Source organism: Macaca nemestrina, chromosome 9 (assembly GCF_043159975.1).
Source record: "Macaca nemestrina isolate mMacNem1 chromosome 9, mMacNem.hap1, whole genome shotgun sequence".
Taxonomy (NCBI): Eukaryota; Metazoa; Chordata; class Mammalia; order Primates; family Cercopithecidae; genus Macaca; species Macaca nemestrina.
Window position 1 is genome coordinate 64,330,994 of NC_092133.1, and position 20,152 is coordinate 64,351,145.

General features: G+C 39.5%; 1 protein-coding gene across 5 annotated transcripts in view; it reads left to right on the forward strand.

Moving 5' to 3' along the window:
• Positions 1-20,152, forward strand: part of LOC105466129 (myopalladin) — a 140,269-nt gene that overhangs the window by 47,790 nt on the left and 72,327 nt on the right. For 2 of the 5 annotated variants that reach the window (XM_011715113.3, XM_011715112.3), the window contains one exon: positions 967-1,869. The exons of 2 other annotated variants lie outside the window; for them this stretch is intronic. In XM_011715113.3, the coding sequence (XP_011713415.2) occupies positions 968-1,869 (902 nt within the window). In that variant the 5' untranslated portion in view covers position 967. Of the gene's footprint in view, positions 1-961; positions 1,870-20,152 lie in introns of those variants that run through there. One more of the 5 variants, XM_071069622.1, reaches the window with a different exon arrangement.

Sequence of the window (20,152 nt, forward strand, 5' to 3'; positions counted from 1 at the left end):
GTGATGGCTGAAGGAGTGGAGTGTTAGGAAAGTCAAGGTAAAGGGGGGAAGTACAGTAATCACTGAGCGGCAACTTTTAAGGACGAGAGAGAGTTGTGACAGCCTAAGTCACAAATTTGCCATCCGTTAGTAAATGTTTGAATGAATAAATGGATATAATATTAAAAATATAAAATTGGCTTGCATCATTATATTATTTTCTTAAGACTTTAAAAAGTATTTATTTTTTGATCAATTTCTATAATTCTATTACATTCAAGGTAAAGAGGAGAGGGTGGAGAGCAAATCTCTGTGTATGAAAGCGCTTTATAACTAAAAGATCATTATTGACATTATCAATATCAGGCTTAGAAATGTTATTTAATATTATTATAGTTATGTCATGGCTTTCACAACTGAACTTGCATTTAAAGAGTTTAATAAAGTGGTAATCATCCAGGTCTTTATTTGCAGGGAAATTTCATTCCATTCTTATTTATTTCATAGTTTGAGAGTAATATTTAAGTCTTTAAAGTTTATAAAAGGGGGAGGGCACGGTGGCTCACCCCTATAATCCCAGCACTTTGGGAGGCTGAGGTGAGCGGATCACCTGAGTCCAGGAGCTCGAGACCAGCCTGGGCAACATGGCAAAACCTTGTCTTGCAAAAAATACAAAAATTAGCCAGGTGTGATGGCACATGCCTGTAGTCCCAGCTACGTGCAAGCGTGAGGTGGGAGAATCACTTGAGCCCATGAGGTGGAGGTTGCAGTGAGCTGAGATTGCATCACTGCACTCCAGCCTGGGTGACAAAGTGAGACTTTGTCTCAAAAATAAATAAATAAATAGTAAGTTTGTAAAAGTATTAAAATTAGACAATTCTTTATTTTGAGCTTTAATTTCTAACGAATCTGCCATGCTATAATAGACACAGACTTGTTATTCCCTAGAAATGATCCAAACTTTTTGTTATTATTATTTTGTGATAGCATGCAAGACGACAGCGTAGAAGCTTCTACTTCCATATCTCAGCTTCTAAGAGAGAGCTATTTAGCTGAAACCAGACATCGGGGAAACAATGAGAGGAGTCGAGCAGAGCCTTCCTCCAACCCTTTCCATTTTGGCAGTCCTTCTGGGGCCGCTGAAGGAGGTGGAGGCCAAGATGACCTTCCAGATCTTTCAGCCTTTCTGAGCCAAGAAGAATTAGATGAAAGTGTCACTCTGGCAAGACTAGCCATCAATCACGACCCTTTGGAGAAGGCAGATGAAACTCAAGCTAGAAAACGACTTTCTTCTGATCAGATGAAACACACACCTAATTTAAGTTTTGAGCCTAACTTCTGCCAGGATAACCCTCGAAGTCCCACCAGCTCCAAAGAAAGCCTCCAGGAGGCAAAAAAGCCACAGTATTGTTCTGAAACCCAGTCCAAAAAAGTATTCTTAAATAAGGCTGCCGACTTCATTGAAGAGCTATCCTCCCTTTTCAAATCTCACAGCTCCAAAAGGATTAGACCTCGTGCCTGCAAAAACCACAAGAGTAAACTGGAATCTCAAAACAAAGTTATGCAGGAAAACAGCTCCAGTTTCTCAGATCTGTCAGAAAGACGAGAAAGATCTTCTGTTCCCATCCCTATCCCTGCGGATACCAGGGATAATGAAGTGAATCACGCCCTCGAAGAGCAGGAAGCCAAGAGGCGTGAAGCGGAGCAGGCTGCCAGTGAGGCGGCTGGTGGAGACACCACCCCAGGGTCTTCCCCTTCATCTCTGTACTATGAAGAACCTCTGGGGCAACCTCCCCGGTTCACTCAAAAGTTACGGAGCAGAGAAGTTCCAGAAGGAACTCGAGTACAGTTGGATTGCATAGTGGTAGGAATTCCACCACCTCAAGTAAGGTAAAAATGCCCCACTGGTAATGTTGAGTAATGTTGCTTTCCATCTACCATGACCCTCCTAAGTATTATCCTTTAAGTACGTGGTTTCCAAAATTATATACCGTCTTTGAGAAAAGTAGTCGGTGTCTAAAAGCAGCTTGGTCCAATAGAAATGTAAACCTAGTCACGTATGTAGTTTTAATTTCTCTAGTAGCTACATTTTTAAAAACTAAAAAGAAGCAGGTGAAATTAAAGTTAATAACATACATTATTTAACTAACATATTAAAAACATTATCGTAGGCTGGGCGCAGTGGCTCACGCCTGTAATCTCAGTACTTTGGGAGGCCAAGGCCAGCCGATCACCTGAGGTTGGGAGCTCGAGACCAGCCTGACCAACATGGAGAAACTCCATGTCTACTAAAAATACAAAAATTATCTGGGCATGGTGGCGGGTACCTGTAATCCCAGCTACTCGAGAGGCTAAGGCAGGAGAATAGCTTGAACCCAGGAGACGGAGGTTGTGGTGAGCCGAGATCGCACCACTGCACTCCAGCCTGGGCAACAAGAGCGAAACTCTGTCTCAAAAATAAATAAATAAATAAATAAATAAATAAATAAATAAATAAAATAAAAATAAAAACATTATCATTCAACATGTAACCAGTGTAAAAATTATTAATAAGATATTTTACATTATTTTTATTATACCAGGGATTTGAAATACAGCGTGAATTCGACACTGACAGCATATTTCAATTTGGATGTTAAATTTTCCTAGGGAATACAGCCTTAATTTTGCCTGGGCGCAGTGGCTCACACGTATAATCCCAGCACTTTGGAAGGCCGAGGTGGGCAGATCACTTGAGGTCAGGAGTTTGAGACCAGCCTGGCCAACAGGGCAAAACCCCATCTCTACTAAAAATACAAAAAAATTAGCCGGGTGTGGTAACAGGCATCTGTAATGCCAACTACTCAGGAGGCTGAGGCAGAGGGAATTTTTTTTTTTTTTTTTTTGAGACAGAGTCTTGCTCTGTCGCCCAGGCTGGGGTGCAGTGGCCGGATCTCAGCTCACTGCAAGCTCCGCCTCCCGGGTTTAGACCATTCTCCTGCCTCAGCCTCCCGAGTAGCTGGGACTACAGGCACCCGCCACCTCGCCCGGCTAGTTTTTTGTATTTTTTTTTTTTAGTAGAGACGGGGTTTCACCGTGTTAGCCAGGATGGTCTCGATCTCCTGACCTCGTGATCCGCCCGTCTCGGCCTCCCAAAGTGCTGGGATTACAGGCTTGAGCCACCGCGCCCGGCCGGCAGAGGGAATTTCTTAAACCTGGGAGGTAGAGGTTGTAGTGAGCCGGGATCGCACCACCGTATTCCAGCCTGGGCTATAGATCGAGGCTCCATCTCAAAATAAATAAATCAGGCCAGGAGCGGTGGCTCAGGCCTGTGATCCCAGCACTTTGGGAGGCCAAGGCGGGCAGATCACAAAGTCAGGAGATCGAGACCATCCTGGTTAACACGGTGAAACCCCGTCTCTACCGAAAATACACAAAAAAAATTAGCCCGGCGAGGTGGCGGGCGCCTGTAGTCCCAGCTACTCGGGAGGCGGAGGCAGGAGAATGGCGTGAACCCGGAAGGCGGAGCTTGCAGTGAGCCGAGATCGCGCCACTGCACTCCAGCGTGGGCGACAGAGCGAGACTCCTTCAGTAAATAAATAAATAAATAAATAAATAAAATTAAAAATTCAGTTATTTAGTTGCACGAACCACATTTCAAGTGCCCAATAACTGCATGTGTCTAATGACTACAATATTGGACAGTGCGGGGCTATAGTTTATAGCCTAAAAATGGTCTCTATGCAATGAATACCTGCAATATTTTTTTAAACTTTAAAGAAACCCAAATAATAGCATAAACACCGACAGAATTGGGCTGAGGGTAAAGTCAATTTAAAGATTCATTATACATGTATTAAATGTATTATAAACTTTCAATGTCAGCTTCATGAACACTATGACTGATGGATAGAGAGGATATTCATCTTTTATTTGCCTACCATGGTCAGCTTTTCTGTGAGGCAAATGCAGTATAAGTTTCAGGAGTTCTCGCTTGCCTAGGCTATGCCTGATTTTGCATATTCTAATTTTATTTTACTTTTTAAAGGAGCCCTTCCACATTTATGAGCTTCAGGTCCCACAAAACCTGGAACCAGCCTTAGCCCCCAGAGTAACATGTCCTACCTTTGATTTTATAATGGAATAACATGTGAACAATATGGTTGAAGTGGATTACTTTTGTAGAGAATTCCTGGAATTTAGAGTCTTATAAGAGTTACTTTGTGTTTGTAACTACCTGATTATTACTAGAAAATGATTTCATTACTATTTAACATTTATTCTCTGTATGTAAATAGGGCATCATCTTTTTATTTCATAATATTCATATTATAGGACAATAGTAGTATTAATAATAGCATTTTTATTTATACATGCATATTAATTCAAGGGATTCTGGCCCAAAGACATATTCATATATTGATTTTTGCTTTTCAAAGGCAACATAAGGCAATGTCAAATATTATCTCTACAATGGCAGATACATTTGACTATTAGGTTATCCCACTGACCTCCTTGAGGGCAGGGATTCTGTTGTTTTTACCTTCGTGTCTTGAGCACCAAGCACAGCTTTGGGCTCATAGTAGCCACTCAGAAATGTTGAATAAGCTAGTGGATAAGGAAACAGGAAAACAAGAAACTCAACTTAGATTTAAATCAGAAGTGAGACCTTTGGCCTAAGACGTAGCAAAGGGTTGGAACTGAAAACCACAGGGCGGTGTCTGCCCTTCTGCTCTGAACGTGCCTGATGATACTCCCGGAGACTCTGGTCGGTAATGCTAGTGAGATGTCATCACAGTCCCCATGACAGCTACCACTCAGTGGCATCTGGTCAGTCTAAGTAAGCTGGTGAGAACTCCAGTTGTGATACACACAAAACTTAAGATTAGTCCTGTCCAATCCATTAGTTTTCTGAACATAGATTGATTATAAAACAAAAATTAGACCAGATCATTCAGGTCTCATCCTACCCATTTTTCAGCCATGACAATCTCAGATACAAGAATGAATTCAATTCACTACTAAGAAATATCAATTAGGAAGACATTCCCCACAAAGCAAAGTAATGTGGTGGCCACTCAGAAACCATTTAATCAGCCAACTAAAAATTTACAAATCTTCGAATTTAAAAGTGAAAGAAATGTACACAGTTTCCATGTAGCAATGCTAATTTTTCCTGGGAAGAATTTCTTTACTGACAGCATTCATACCTGTATCCTAACCACTGGTTCGATGCTAGGAAATTAATAGGTATATGCTAAATATTTTCTGAATGAATTAGTACTTAATTTTATGACTGCAATTAGATTAAGAACAGAATTAGAGGCCGGGCGCGGTGGCTCAAGCCTGTAATCCCAGCACTTTGGGAGGCCGAGACGGGCGGATCACGAGGCCAGGAGATCGAGACCATCCTGGCTAACACAGTGAAACCCCGTCTCTACTAAAAAAATACAAAAAACTAGCCGGGCGAGGTGGCGGGCGCCTGTAGTCCCAGCTACTCGGGAGACTGAGGCAGGAGAATGACGTAAACCCGGGAGGCGGAGCTTGCAGTGAGCTGAGATCTGGCCACTGTACTCCAGCCTGGGCGACAGAGTGAGACTCCGTCTCAAAAAAAAAAAAAAAGAACAGAATTAGAATTTTCCAAGTAGACTAGTAGCTGTCATTTTCCTAAGCACAGAATTTATATAACTCCAATCAGAAAGCAAATATGTATTTATTTAGTTTTACTGTGTGCTCAGCACTGTGATCAATGCAATGACAGACACAATATAAATATGCATCCCTGCCTTCAAGGAACTTGCGATACAGTTAAAGAAATAATCCTAATTTTTATAGTACAAACTTTAAGTAGTGTCAGGTGTCACAGAAGGAGCAAAGGACTAGAAAAGTCAAAGAAGTCTTCAGAGATGTAGGAGGATTTTACTTGAACTTTGAATAGTGAAAATTTAGGTAGAAAGTTTCTTATTTACTCATTCAACAAATACCAATTGAGTTACTAAAGTGATTCACTGGGAGTACAAAACAATTGTGAGCTAGTGGAGGTCAGGAATCTTGTTTTGAAACCAAATCTAAAGTCTTCTGAGAGGGAGGCTCACAGTCTAATAGCTAGGAATCAGGCAGACAGCAAACAAATCAATCACTGCAGTATTACATAATAAGGGCTATGACAGGAGTCTGTAGAGGAGGCAGTGGTGGTTTAAAGGAGTATATGAGTTGCTTAGCCTGGAGCACATGATAAAGGAAGCGTTAACTCAGGAGGTAGAGGATGCCAAGCGTAGAGGGGAAAGCAAGTGCAAAGCTCCCGAGGCAAGTGTTATCAGGGAACCATAAGTACTCATCTATGTCAAGAACACAGAGTAAAGGTAAGAAAGATTAGAGATAAGGTTGAAGAGGTAGGTGGAAGGAATGGGTCCTTTCAGGCCAGGTCACTTCAACATGTTATGGAAGGGCACAGGCGCTCTAATTATAATAAGATTTTTTATATGGCAGGGAGGACACTGACCAAACTGGAAAGGACAGTAGAGTCAGATGACTTTGAAGAACCTTGAAAGCAAAGCAGAGTAGTTCAGACTTGGTTTCAAAACAAACTGGAAACCATTTAAGGTTGTGTATGGGGAAGTAACAAGATGAAAGGGAGGATTTAAGAAGAATTAATCTGGAAGAATAAGTCACATCTGGAAAAAATGAAGCCATGAAGCCACTTAGGAAGCTGCGGAAGGTATCCCAGGCATCTGATGCTCTGGTGGGACTCGGGTGGGTGTGGTAGGAACGAGGAGGAAAGATGTCAGCGAGCAATGTTTAGAAGAAAAGAAATCAAGCTGAACTTGGTGACACACCACAGAGGAAGGACAGGTATACAAAATTTACTCCACAAGTTTGTGGACCTGGACACTTAAGAGAAAGATGGGGTCTCCAGTAAGGATGGAGGCAAGGGAATAAGTGGCCGGTTTGTGGAGGAGGTCGATGGGAATTTGAGTCTGAGGGGACAGATGGACCATTTCCAACAGGCAGGCAGAAATGCAGGACTGAAAGTCAGATGAGAGAGCAGTGGAACTAGAAACATTCCAAGGAATACCCTGGACACTGAGAAAAGCTTGACACAATATCTCTGTACTTACAAAGGAACTGTAAACACAAGTAACACTTGGAACCAACTTCTAGTTGGTTCAGTCCAGTGCTAGAGTAGTGTTTTTGACACAGAATCTCTCTCTCTCTCACTCAGGCTGGAGTGCAATGGCCAGATCTTGGCTCACTGCAACCTCTGCCTCCTGCGTTCAAGCAGTTCCCCTGCCTCAGCCTCCCAAGTAACTGGGATTACAGGTGCCTGCCACCACACCCAGCTAATTTTTTTGTATTTTCAGTAGAGATGGGGTTTCACCATGTTGGCCAGGCTGATCTCGAACTCCTGACCTCAGGTGGTCCACCTGCCTTGCCCTCCCAAAGTGCTGGGATTGCAGGTGTGAGCTACCACCCCCCGACCTGGGACACATATATCTTTTTTCTCTCTCTCTTTTTTTTTTTTTTTTTTTTTGAGATGGAGTCTTACTCTGTCACCCAGGCTGGAGTGCAGTGGCATGATCTTGGCTCACTGCAACCTCCACCTCCTGGGTTCAAGTAATTCTCCTGCCTCAGCTTCCTGAGTAGCTGGGATTATAGGCGCATGCCACCATGCTCGGCTAATTTTTGTATTTTTAGTAGAGATGGGGTTTCACCATGTTGGTCAGACTGGTCTTGAACTCCTGACCTCGTGATCTGCCTGCTTCAGCCTCCCAAAGTGCTGGGATTACAGGTGTGAGCCACCGTGCCCAGCCTGGGACACATACATTTTTTAAGATAAAGTAGTGCTATTGGGTTTTGAAGAGGGGTGGAATAGAGACGCCTGGAGCCCTACCTGTTTGTTCGCCACTGAAACTCTTGAGGCATCTCCACAGGACCCAGGAAAACAGATTTTGATTCAGAGGATTTCCTTAAAAAATATATTAAAATAACAAAGTAATGAGACATTTTGGTTTGCTGAAGAGGAACACCACAGTCAGTAAGGATAGTATTCTTTTTTGCTATCTTAGCAAGAAAATATAATAAGTATACTGGGCAACTGAAGCCTAACCTACATGCTCCTGTGTATTATATAATCAGTATTTTGCCCAAGTTCTTGTAACCCTAGTTTAACAAGTTGAAAAATTATTTTGCTTATATTGTTGATTTCCAAGTTAACTGGGTAGAAATTGTTGTATAAGAAGGATGGAATCCTGTATCACTGAAGCTAGTGTGTTTTGCAAGCCTGTTAATCTTTCTTGGACATAGCTTCATTGGAGGAGTTGTCTTAGAAAATGAAATACGTTCATGTGTTACCCAGAGATGAAAGAGTCTGTGAGAATTCACAGCAAATGGCCGTGATCCCTTCTTGTATCCCAACTCCAAATTCTTTCCCCAGGAATGTACAGCTGGGTAACTCTATGTTTGCTTGTACACAACCTTTCGAGGCAGCACAAATTGACCTTTTATAGATATTGATGCCTGCTATGGCTGTTAAGTTTTGTTATTGCTGCTTCCAGTCATTTGTCTACAAGTAGTGTAGGAAACAAAACAGTTATAAATAAAAAGCATATCTTAATTTCATATTACACTATTTACAGGCTTTTTCTTTCTACTTTTTGGAAAAATCTAGATACCTTCATTCATTCATTCATCCAACAAATATTAAGTGCCTATTTATGTGCCACATACTGTTTTAGACACTAAGGTTAAAGCAGCAAACAAGACAGACAAATTCCCTGCCTTCATGCAGCATAGAGTATAGTAAGGAACACAGATAATAAACACAAATTCCGTAACTGTCTATATGATTACAATTATGATAAATGTTATAAAGGAGGGAGCATATAGCAAAGGGACCAAACCTTGTGGGTTGTGAAGGTTTTCTTGAAAAGCGATATTAAGGCTGAGACATAAAGGACAGCTAAGAGTTAGCCTGGCAAAGTAGGCTGCGGGGAAAAGTGGTGCAGGCTTAGGGAATAGAAAATGTGAAGCCCTTGAGGCAGCAAGGTAATTGGTGAGTTTAAGAAATTGAAGAAACAAATTATGTCTTGATGTCACTAAATCTTAAAGAGTGAGGAGGAAATGGTTTGAGATAAGTATAGAGAGAGACTAGAGGCCAGATTCTCTCTCTCTCTCTCTTTTTAAAATGTGCCTTAAACTAGTTCCAAGAGGTCAGATTCTAAAAGCCTCCTAGAGCAGACTACTCAAAGTGGGTCCGTGGACCAGCAGCGTTAGCTTCACCTGCGACATTGATGGACAGGTAAATTCACAGGCCACATCTCGGACCCACTGAATCAGGATGTCTAGAGAAGAGGCTCAGCCGTCTGTGTTCTAACAAACTGCTGATAATTTGTTGAAGCTAAGCAATGTGTGCAAAGGGGTACATTGTTCTAGTCTCTCTATGTATGTTTGAAGGTTTTCATAATGAAAAGGTATTTAAAAATAATATTAGTAACTTTAACATGTTTTAAAACTTTGATACAAGTGAAATCAGAATGTCTATTTTCTTCTACTACTTGAATTTTTTTCTTTAAAAAGTATATCCATGTTACACGCAACTCTAAATCACTTGTTTTCATTGCTATGTAGTCTTTTACTGTGTGGCTAGAATACTATATTATTGATGTACATTTGGGTTGTTTACGGATTTTTCCTAATGTGCACAATGTCATTACAAACATTCTAATATACTTTACTGGTACACAAGTTCTTCCTGGTGAATGAGTGTGTTGGGCATAAAATTGCTGGCAGACTATGTATAACTTAAACTTTATGATAATACCAAATTGTTTTGCAAAGGAATTGTTTTGATTTACATTCCCACCGACATTGTGTAAGAGTTTTGGTTGTTCTACATCATTGCCAATATTGATATTATTGTTTGAGACCAGAAGTGTTTCAAATTTCAATTTTTATTGAATTTCGGAATATTTGCATTATACTTACTGGTTGAGCATCCCAAATCTGAGAATTTCAAATCTGAATGGCTCTAATAAACATTTCCTTTGAGTGTTGTCAGCACTCAAAAAATTTTAAATTTTTGTAGCATTTTGGATTACATATTTTTGGATTTGGGACACTCAACCTATACCAGACTTTTAAATTTTTGCCAGTCTGATGGGTATGAAGTACCACTCAAGTGGTTTTGATTTTCATTTCCACAGTTACAAATGAGGCTGAAATTTTTTTGTTTATTGACCTTTCAGGGCTCATATTTTATGAAGGGCCTGTTTACATCTTTCACTCATTTTTCTATTGGATTGTTTGTTCTTTTCTTATTGGTTTACAAAACTTTTAAAATAGCCTGGATAGACTGGGCGCGGTGGCTCATGCCTGTAATCCCAGCACTTTGGGAGGCCAAGGCAGGTGGATCACTTGAGGTCAGGAGTTAGAGACTAGCCTGGCCAACATGGTGAAACCCCGTCTCTACTAAAAATACAATAATTAGCCAGGCGTGGTGGCAGGCGCCTATAATCCCAGCTACTTGGGAGGCTGAGGCAGGAGAATCGCTTGAACCCAGGAGGTGGAGGATACAGTGAGCCGAGATTGTGCCATTGCACTCCAACCTGGGGGAAAAGAGTGAAACTCCCTCTCAAAAAAAGAAAAAAAAAAGGACAATGTCCTGGATACTGCTGGATACTAGTCATATAACATGTTATGAAAATATCCTCTTCTGGTTTCATTTATCTTTCTATTTTCTCTTTTTATTTTTATTTTATTTTAATTTATCTTTAGATAATTAGATATTCTTAACTTTAGCTCCAAATTAATTAATTTTTTCCTTTATGATTTTGGTTTTTGTAGTTTGCATCTAGTTTAAGAAATTCTTCCTAACCTCAAAGTCATAAAGATATTCTTGTATTTTGTCTTCCAAAAATTTTATAATTTTGTCTTTCACATTTAAGTTTTTAATTCACTTAAAGTTGATTTTTGTGTATGATGTAAAGCAGGGAACCCATTTTCATTTTTAAAGATTGAATAGCTAATTATTCTAGCACCAGTTAATGGAAAAGTACATCTTTTCCCCACTGATCTATAGTGTCAGTTCATCATAAATTGAAATTCTTAAACGTATGGACTTTCTCTTATTTTCCTGTGGTTTATTTATCTCATTATAATAGGCTTTTCACAGCTCTTGGTTTCCAACGTTTTCATTTTAAGGATGTTCGGCTCTTCTTGCTCTTTTGCCCTCTAATATAAATTTTGGAATCCTTTTATCAAGTTTTAAAATCTAGTCCGGGCACAGTGGCTCACGCTTGTAGTCCCAGCACTTTGGGAGGCTGAGGCAGGTGGATCACTTGAGGTCAGGAGTTCAAGACTAGCCTGGCCAACATGGTGAAAACCCATCTCTATTAAAAATACAATAATTAGCCAGGCGTGGTGGCAGGCGCCTGTAGTCTCAGCTACTTGGGAGGCTGAGACAAGAGAATCGCTTGAACTCAGGAGGTGGGGGTTGCAGTGAGCCGAGATTGTGTCAGCGCACTCCAGCCTAGGCAACAGATCGAGACTGTGTCAAACAAAAACAAAAACAAAAACAAAAACAAAAAAACCACTAATAAGATTTTTGGAATTGCATTGAATCTGTAGATCGATTTAGGGGAAGTTGACATCTTTAAAATACTGAGCTTTCATAGTTAAGGACATAGTATATTTCTCAGTTTTCAAAGGTATTCTTTAATTTCTGTCACCCAGGATGGAGTGCAGTGGCACAGTGATAGCTTACTGTAACCTTGAACTCCCAGATTCAGGTGATCCTCCCGCCTGGTTGTCCTGAGTAGCAGGGACTACAGGTGTGAGCCACTATGCCTGCCTTCATAGACAGTATTCTTTAATTTCTTTCAAAAAAGATTTGTAATCTTTTCTTGGGATTTTATAAATCCTTGGTTAGCTTTATTCATAGGCATCTCATTTTAAATGCTATTATTATTATTATTTTTAATGCTATTATTAATGGTATCTTTGTTAAAAATTACTTTCTATGTTTGTTATATAATAGAAATACAATCAACTTCTATAACCTTGTTAAATTCATTAAACAATTCTCCTTTGGAGGACTTTTCCTCACTCAACAACCACTAAATTTATGGAGATCTATCTATAGATTTTGGGGTGTGTTTTTCCTTTATAATCCTCTATTTCATATTTCATTACTTTTGCTGTTTTGAGCTGACTGAATCCTTTGGTACAATGTTGAACAGAAGTGTCTTGTTCTGTTCAATACATGCTCTAGTCTTATTTCTGATCTTGAAGAGAATGCTTTCTAGTTCTATAATAACATATTCTGTAGGATTTTGTTGTAAGTTCTGATGTCTAAAAATACTAAGATTTTTAAAAATCATGAATGGATGTCGAGTCTTTTCAAGCACTTTTTCTGCATTTATTGAGATTATCATGTGTTTTTCCCCTTTACTCTGTTAGTATGGTAAAGAATATTGATTTTATAATGGTAAGTCAACCTTGAATTCTTTGGATAAACACAATTTTGTCATAATCCACTATCTTTTTATATATTTCAAGATTTGGTTTGCTAATTTTAAAAAGGATTTTGCATTTTTGTTCAAGTACAAAATTTGCCTCAATTTTCTTTCTCATATTTTTGTCAGAAGATAATTGGCCCCAAGCTCTAAGTGTGATATTTAGTTAGTACAACTGGTATAGCCCATGAGGCTGGTTATGGTTTACATCTTTCTGATTGGTAGTGGCATCCATTCTGAATCAGCAGTTAATTACTTCGAGTATCACTCCTGTCCAGACCATACTGCAAAGGAATGCCAAGATTTAAAGTTTGGGTAGATGACAAAAATCCCCTAAAGGAAATTGGCAAGGAACATCCCAAATGGTAGGGGGGATATAGGGCAGTCATAAAAAAGAAGAGTTGCTGCAAGAGGGAGGGGGATATAGGGCAGTCATAAAAAAGAAGAGTTGCTGCAAGAGGGATTAAATAGTTGACTACAGTGAATACTAATTAGAGATCAAGTAAGATGAAAATTGAAAAGTATCATTTGATTTAATAACATGGAGGCCATAATGACCTCAGTAAGGGCAGTTTGAGAGGGTGATGGGCACCGAAGGTAAATTAGAAGTAGTTTAGCAGTGAAAAGGGCATCATCTTCCCAAAATGGTAGACTGAGCATATGGGCCTATCTTCTCTTCCAACACCCCAAAACCTAACTGGAAAACCATATAGAATGCCATGTGTACACCTGATTTTTTTTTTTTTCTTTTAAGATGGAGTCTTGCTCTGTCGCCCAGGCTGGAGTGCAGTGGCATGATCTTAGCTCACTGTAGCCTCCACCTTCTTGGTTCAAGCGATTCTCCTGCCTCAGCCTCTGTAGTAGCTGGGATTATAAGCGCCTGCCATCATACCTGGCTAATTTTTGTATTTTTAGTAGAGACAGGGTTCTGCCATCTTGGCCAGGCTGGTCTCGAACTCCTGACCTCACGTGATCCACTTGCCTCGGCCTCCCAAAGTGCTGGGATTACAGGCATGAGCCACCGTGCCCAGCCTATAGACCTGAAATTTTAACAAATTTCTCAAAGGTAGAAAGCATATAGATGGAAGAGAGTCAAGTTTTGTGGGCCCAGAAGTGTACACAGTTTGGGAAGTCCCCTTTAAGATAAATAATACAAATTGTAAATATGCAATTAGGTATAGGGCTTTGGAAGGGTAGGTGAGGAACCCTGAAGCTTCACTGGCTTCATGGTAAATCTGCCTCTAAGCAGATGGAACCTGATTGACAAGAGAACCCAAAGCCCAAATTATATCCTAGAGAAGACTGTTGCAGAGTAAGGAGCTCTCTGGACATGCTCCAGGCTCAGGGGCAAAAGATACAATAAGTGAGAGGGGGCCCAGGGCGGTCAGGGTGATTAATCTGGGAGCTACATTCAGAGCAGCTGTGTAGGTCAGTGCCTCCTGCTTCCCCTGCTTGAGCCACAAGCACTGCCAATTTACACAGAAGCCAGAGCAGCAAATGTGTGCTGGACAAGCAGGGCAGCGTCCCAGATAGGCGGGAGGACTGAGGAGCTACTGGTACACAGTACATGCCTACCTGAAATTACAGTGCTCCTCCCCAGCAATCACTAAAAATATCCCCCTGTAATCAGAGCCAACCTCCACAAAAAAGCAAGATTTTCAAAAAGCTAAGAAGTCAACACCATGAGAGGCTCTAAATTGAAGAAATAGAATAATTTACTCTAAAAGAAAGAGCTAACCTAGCAAACAGAGGAAGGGAAGAAACCATTCTTCAAACTATGTAACATGCAAAAATTCAAGTACATTGAATTAACAATAACAACAAAACTAAAAAATTCAAGATGTTCATTTGTTCATTCATTCAATAACAATTCATTCAGCACTCCCTACTAGTCTCACTACTATCAGGGACTATTCCAGATACTTGGGATTCATCAGTAAGTAAAGCAAAGTTTCCTGCCATATTACATTCTAGATGAGGTGAAGGAGAACAGATAAATATTATATTTAATAAATAAGTAAATTACATAGCAATTTAGTAATAAGTACTATGAGACAAAGAAAAAGAAAGATTTCTAGAAGGAGACAATAAAAATTTTCTAGTCACCCCTCCTCAAAGTAATTTAACGTTTAAAAAAAACTATTTTAGGAACTGTTTTCATCTTCACATTTATTCATCCTCTGTTTTGTTATATCTAAAATAGGATATGTGGTAAGGGGTGGTATTGATGTCTTGGTATTAGCCACTACCTATTTATGCTTTTCTTAAGTTACCAAGAAGTTTCTGCCTGGAATAACTCAATAAATTGTTTCATTTTACTTTGTTTTATTTATTTATTTTCTGAGACAGAGTCTCACTCCTTCACCTAGGCTGGAGTCCAGTGGCGCCATCTTGGCTCACAGCAACCTTTGTCTCCCGGGTTCAAGTGATTCTCGCACCTCAGCCTCCCGAGTAGCTGGGATTACAGGCATGCACTACCACGCCTGGCTAATTTTTGTATTTTTAGTAGAGATGGGGATTTCGCCATGTTGGCCAGGCTGGTCTCGAACTCCTGACCTCAAGTGATCTGCCTGCCTCAGCCTCCCAAAGTGCTGGGATTACAGGCGTGAGCCACCATGACCGGCCAGAACTCAATAAATTTTAAGAACACTTAAAACATAGACATATCCTCCCGCTTACACCATACCCTCCCATGAGTGGAACATGGACATGAAGACTTAAGTTTACTAACTCAGTAGCAGTCAAACAGGACATACAAATTGTGTCACAAAATTCAACATAACTTTTTTAGACGTCTATTATTATCTTATTGTCCAATATACTCCAGTTGCACTCTGTATATGAAGAAGAGTTGCTTTGATGCTTGGAAAGAGCTGGAAATGTGAGTAAGTAAATGTACTACTTTTTGGCTGTGTTTTAGGCCCCACATTCTTCACTTAAGAGGTCAAGCATTGTTAAATGAAGCTGGGCAAAGACAATTAAAGGAAAGTCCTTTTCTAGTGCCCAGGCCTTCTTGAAAAAATGAAAACGAAAAAAACTTGAGGCTATAATGACCCTAACTGAGTTCATTCAGTTAACATTCATACAACAAATATGTTTTGAGCAGCTGAAACGTACCATACACTGTGCTAGGTGTGAGATAGACAGAGGTAAACAAAACAAACGAGATAATTTCTGCCCTTGTGTTTATTGTCCAGTAAGGAAGAGAAACATTAAAACAAATAAAACTACAAATAAATATATAATTATAAAATATATAAAGGTTCCAGAAAGGAAAAGAACAGGGTGTTAGGAGAGGGAATAACAGAAGTTGGGATAGAGACTTTGGAAGGGCTGGGGCATGGTTAAAGAAAGACTCTGAGTAATCATTCTTTTAACAAGCGTTATTACTGTTGAGTCAGAATAACACATTCAAATTACGTTTAGAAGTTGTTAATGTGCTAAAACAATGAGTCATAATATTTATCCAAGCCATATTTTAGAAGAAATAGTAACCTCACAGCAGAATGGTGACACGCAGTCAAAAGTCCAGTTAAATCTGAAAAATGTGTCTCTTCAGTGTCTTCCTTCTTTCTTCCTAGGCTTGCTAGCTAGCCAAATGAGCAGATCTGGCAAGCCATCCTTGTGCATGAAAGGTGGGTCCTTTTCTTTAACCATCTGGACCTGCCCTATTTATCCCGATCATTGACTCATTTCCATTGAGCCATGAATCATGCCTGGCATCTACTGCCATTCTGTAAGTGTCATGAGGATTTGGCGTTCTAAAAACATGCTGCCAGTCAGGCCATTTCTATGAAAGCATTCCCTAACATGGATGGAGGTTTAAGAGTATGGTTCCCCCTGACCCTCAAAAGTCTTCAGCATAGCTGGGTAAATTTAATACCTTTTCAGAAGCCAGCCTGATCCCTGCCTAATTTCTGAGTGGGTCATGCTGTTAAAGTCAGAGTGACGGTTACGGATTGTTTTTTTAGGCCTGCTGAGGCCATCCTGGCCATCTGAGTAAGGACAAAAACACTTCTGACAGAGAGTTTGGGCATTTGAATCATTCCATTTATCTCCTTCTGGCTATCCAATTGCTCATAGATGTTTCCACTCTCATTTTGGTAAGGACGAGAAATGTTCTCTAAAGAATTTAAATAATCCTATAATGTTTGTATAATGGAAAGTATTAGTTTTGAAATAGCTATTGATATTTGTTTTATCAAATTAATAGAGTTACATTGCTTTAAAAGCCAAATGTTATTAAAGAACAGACCATTTTCAACACTTTTTTGCAATTTTCTGTTTATTTACCGCTAGCTTCTAAATAACATGACAGTGGTTCAAACTTTTTGTTCTCAGGATCCCTTTACAATCCTAAAAATCAATGAGGCCCAAAGGAAGTTTTATGTGAATTGTAATATTTTATTTATTTATCATATTAGAATTTAAAACTGAAAAAATATTTTAAATATTTGTTTATTCATTTTTAAATAGTAATAATAAACATGTTAACAAAAAATGTTATAAAAAATAACTGCATTTGCCAAAACGAACAAAAAACCATTTAGTGAGAAGAGTAGCATTGTTTTTCAATGTTTGCCTATCTCTTTAATATCTGGTTTAATGGAAGACAGCTGGATCCTCACATTGGCTTCTGCATCTAGTTTGTTGTATTATGTTGTTTGGGTTGAAGTAAATTTTTAAAAATCCAACCTTACACGGTTTTGTAGTCAGAAACAGGAGGAGTATTTTAATAGTCTTTTCAGGAAATTGTGGCTATTCTTATTTGATACTATATTAAAATTAACTAGCAGTCGTTTTTGAAAGATTCGTTGCAATGTGAAATCTGAAACCACACCAATAAACTTTTGCACTCTGCTGTACTGAAACCTACTGGTCTGTCTTGAACTTTGAATGGATAATATCACGCATTGGTCATCAGGAAAATGAGTAATGCAGATCTTCCAAAAGGTGATACATTTTATTATATAATATTTTAAAATCACATTTGTTAATATCATCACTGATTTCATAAAAAATTATTTAAGTATTGGAAAACCATAAACTTACCGTGGAGGATACAAGTTTTCCAAACTTCTAATTTTCCCTTGAAACCTCAGATTTTTTCATTCCAACAAATACAGTCAGGTTTTTTTTTTACTTGAAATGTCAGGTTTACTTCCTTCATTTTTGAGAAAATGTCTGCTGAATACCCAAGTTTGAATAACCACAATTTGTCTATCATTTGTTCTTTCAAGTTAAAATATTGTTTCATGCATTAAGCAGTTAGTTCAACCCTTAATGTCAACATCACACAAGTGTTCTTCCATATGCAACAGATTTTTATGCTATTAATACTTATGCTATTAATTCTTCTCATTTTACCACCCAAATATTAAGAACACATGGTCTCAAGGTGGAGATTAATAAAAGTAATGATTTTTACTGCTTCATCAAGGACATTTTTTGGTGAAACGGAATTTTTCTTTTTCTTCCTTTCTTTTTTTTTTTTTTGGTGATGGAGTCTCTCTCACGTAGTGCAGGCTGGGGTGCAGTGCCGTGATTTTGGCTCATTGCAACCTCCGTGCCTCCTGGGTTCAAGCGATTCTCCTTCCTCAGTCTCCTGAGCAGCTGGGATTACAGGTGTGCGCCACCACGCCTAGCTAATTTTTGTATTTTTAGTAGAGTTGGGTTTTTTCCATGTTGGTCAGGCTGGTCTCGAACTCCTGACCTCAGGTGATCCACCCGCCTCAGCCTCCCAAAATGCTAGGATTACAGGCGTGAGCCACCCACCGCACCTGGCCTCTTTTTCTTTCTTCTTTCTTTTTTTAAACTGCAAGTGTGGTGGTAAATGCAATAACCACTAATCAGTTTTGCAACAGTGCTTTAATTTGTGTTGCTAAAGCACCAGCAGTTAGATCCACAGTGGCTTTTGCATCATCAGTGTAAATGTTAACACAATGAAAAGGCAAATAATATCTTTGTATTTTATAAAACTGGTTCTGTCTTCACAGAAAGTGAGCTACACCTTCAGAACCACTGTGATATGCTTCTACCGCTATTGCTTGCTTGGTTTGCTGATGTTAGCTATTTCTGCTGACTTCCTATTCTGCAAGATGAAGGGTTAGCACCCCTTACACTAGCATTCCCCTTGCTCCTTTCTTTATCACTTCATTATAATCATCACACTGTGGTTTAGAAAACCGCTTACCATCCTGTTACTACCTAAGTATTGTTCACTACCAAGCCTGGTAGGGTAAAGTGAATGTTTCTTTGCTCATACAACTCTTTATTTTGACCTTAAAGTGGATGACACTATTTTTTTTTAACGCTTAGTTCTGTTTTTCTATTGCAAATTTGTCTTAATTCGCCAACAGATTTGTGTAACTTCTCCTAAATATTCTCTTCCATGCAGTCTTAGGTGATCCATAAGGACCATGTTTTTCCCTAGAGAAATCCCTTTAGAAGCCCTTCCTCCTGCTCCAACATGGAGCAGCTGCTGGTTCAGCCTGCAACTCAGCTTTCATTTTGGGACATTCACTAATGGCTCAGAAAAGGAGAGGTGACCTAGTGGGGAGATCTAAAAGCTCATTTTCCAAATTTGTAACCAACCTCCCTGTTGTAAGCTCTGTATCTCTTCCCCCGTTGTCAGCAGCCTTGTGTCTCCAAATCCCAAAACTTTCTGGGGTTCTGCTGCACAAATTGGCTGCTTCTTTCACTAATATCCCCAAGTGGGCACTTGGTTTCCACGTTTCTCAGATCTCCTGGCTCCTCAACCTTCTTTCCACCTTCCAAGCGTTTTGAAGTCTTAGGTCTGCTATTGTCTCCCCTTCCATTCTTTTTGTCCTTATGGTTTTGTACCTCTAAAAAATTATTTTATTCTCATTTTGGGGGCATTTCAGGAGGATAGTAAAGATAAATATATGTGATCCATATGTCATGTTTAATCGGACATCCAGTATTTGAATTTGGAGCTGCACATGCTCTGAGGATTTGTTTGTACAAGCTCCTTGTGGTCTTGGTAGTTTTATGCTTTGGGAGATTTATGAACCCATTTCAGCAGCTCTATGTACTGCTGCTGCCACAACAGAAATCAAAGGTTGCCATAGAACTTGATGAAGTAAATAACAAATACTTAGAAAATATTAACTATGAATTTTTTTCCATCATTCAATCTTTCGACAAACCCATCAAACACTTATTTTCTGAGTTCCTACCATGTTCCAGGGCGCTATTGTAGGTGCTGGCATTGTAGTGGTGAATAAGACCAATATGGTCCTCTCGTGCACTTTGCAGTCTAGTGAAGGGAGCAAACCACAACAAAATAAACAAGTATATAAGACAATTTCAGATAGTAATAAATGTTATGAAGATAACAAAAGAGGGTAATGTGCTAGAGTGACTGAGGATAAGGGGGCTATGTTGGGAAGAGGGTCAGGGAAGGCCTCTCTGAGAAGGCAACATTTCAGCTGAGATCTGACTCATGAGAAGGACCTATCTTTGTAAAGATCTGGGGGAGGAGGGTTTCAGGAAGTACCAAAATTCCAAAGTGGGGAAAAGCTTATGTGTTCACAGAATCAAAAGACCAATGTGGTTGGAACGTAGTGAAGGGAAGAGTGATGGGAGATGTGGTCCAGAAATCAGAGCTGGAAAGGCAAATTTGGATGTTGTCCCAAATAGAGGTAATAATTGAAATTATA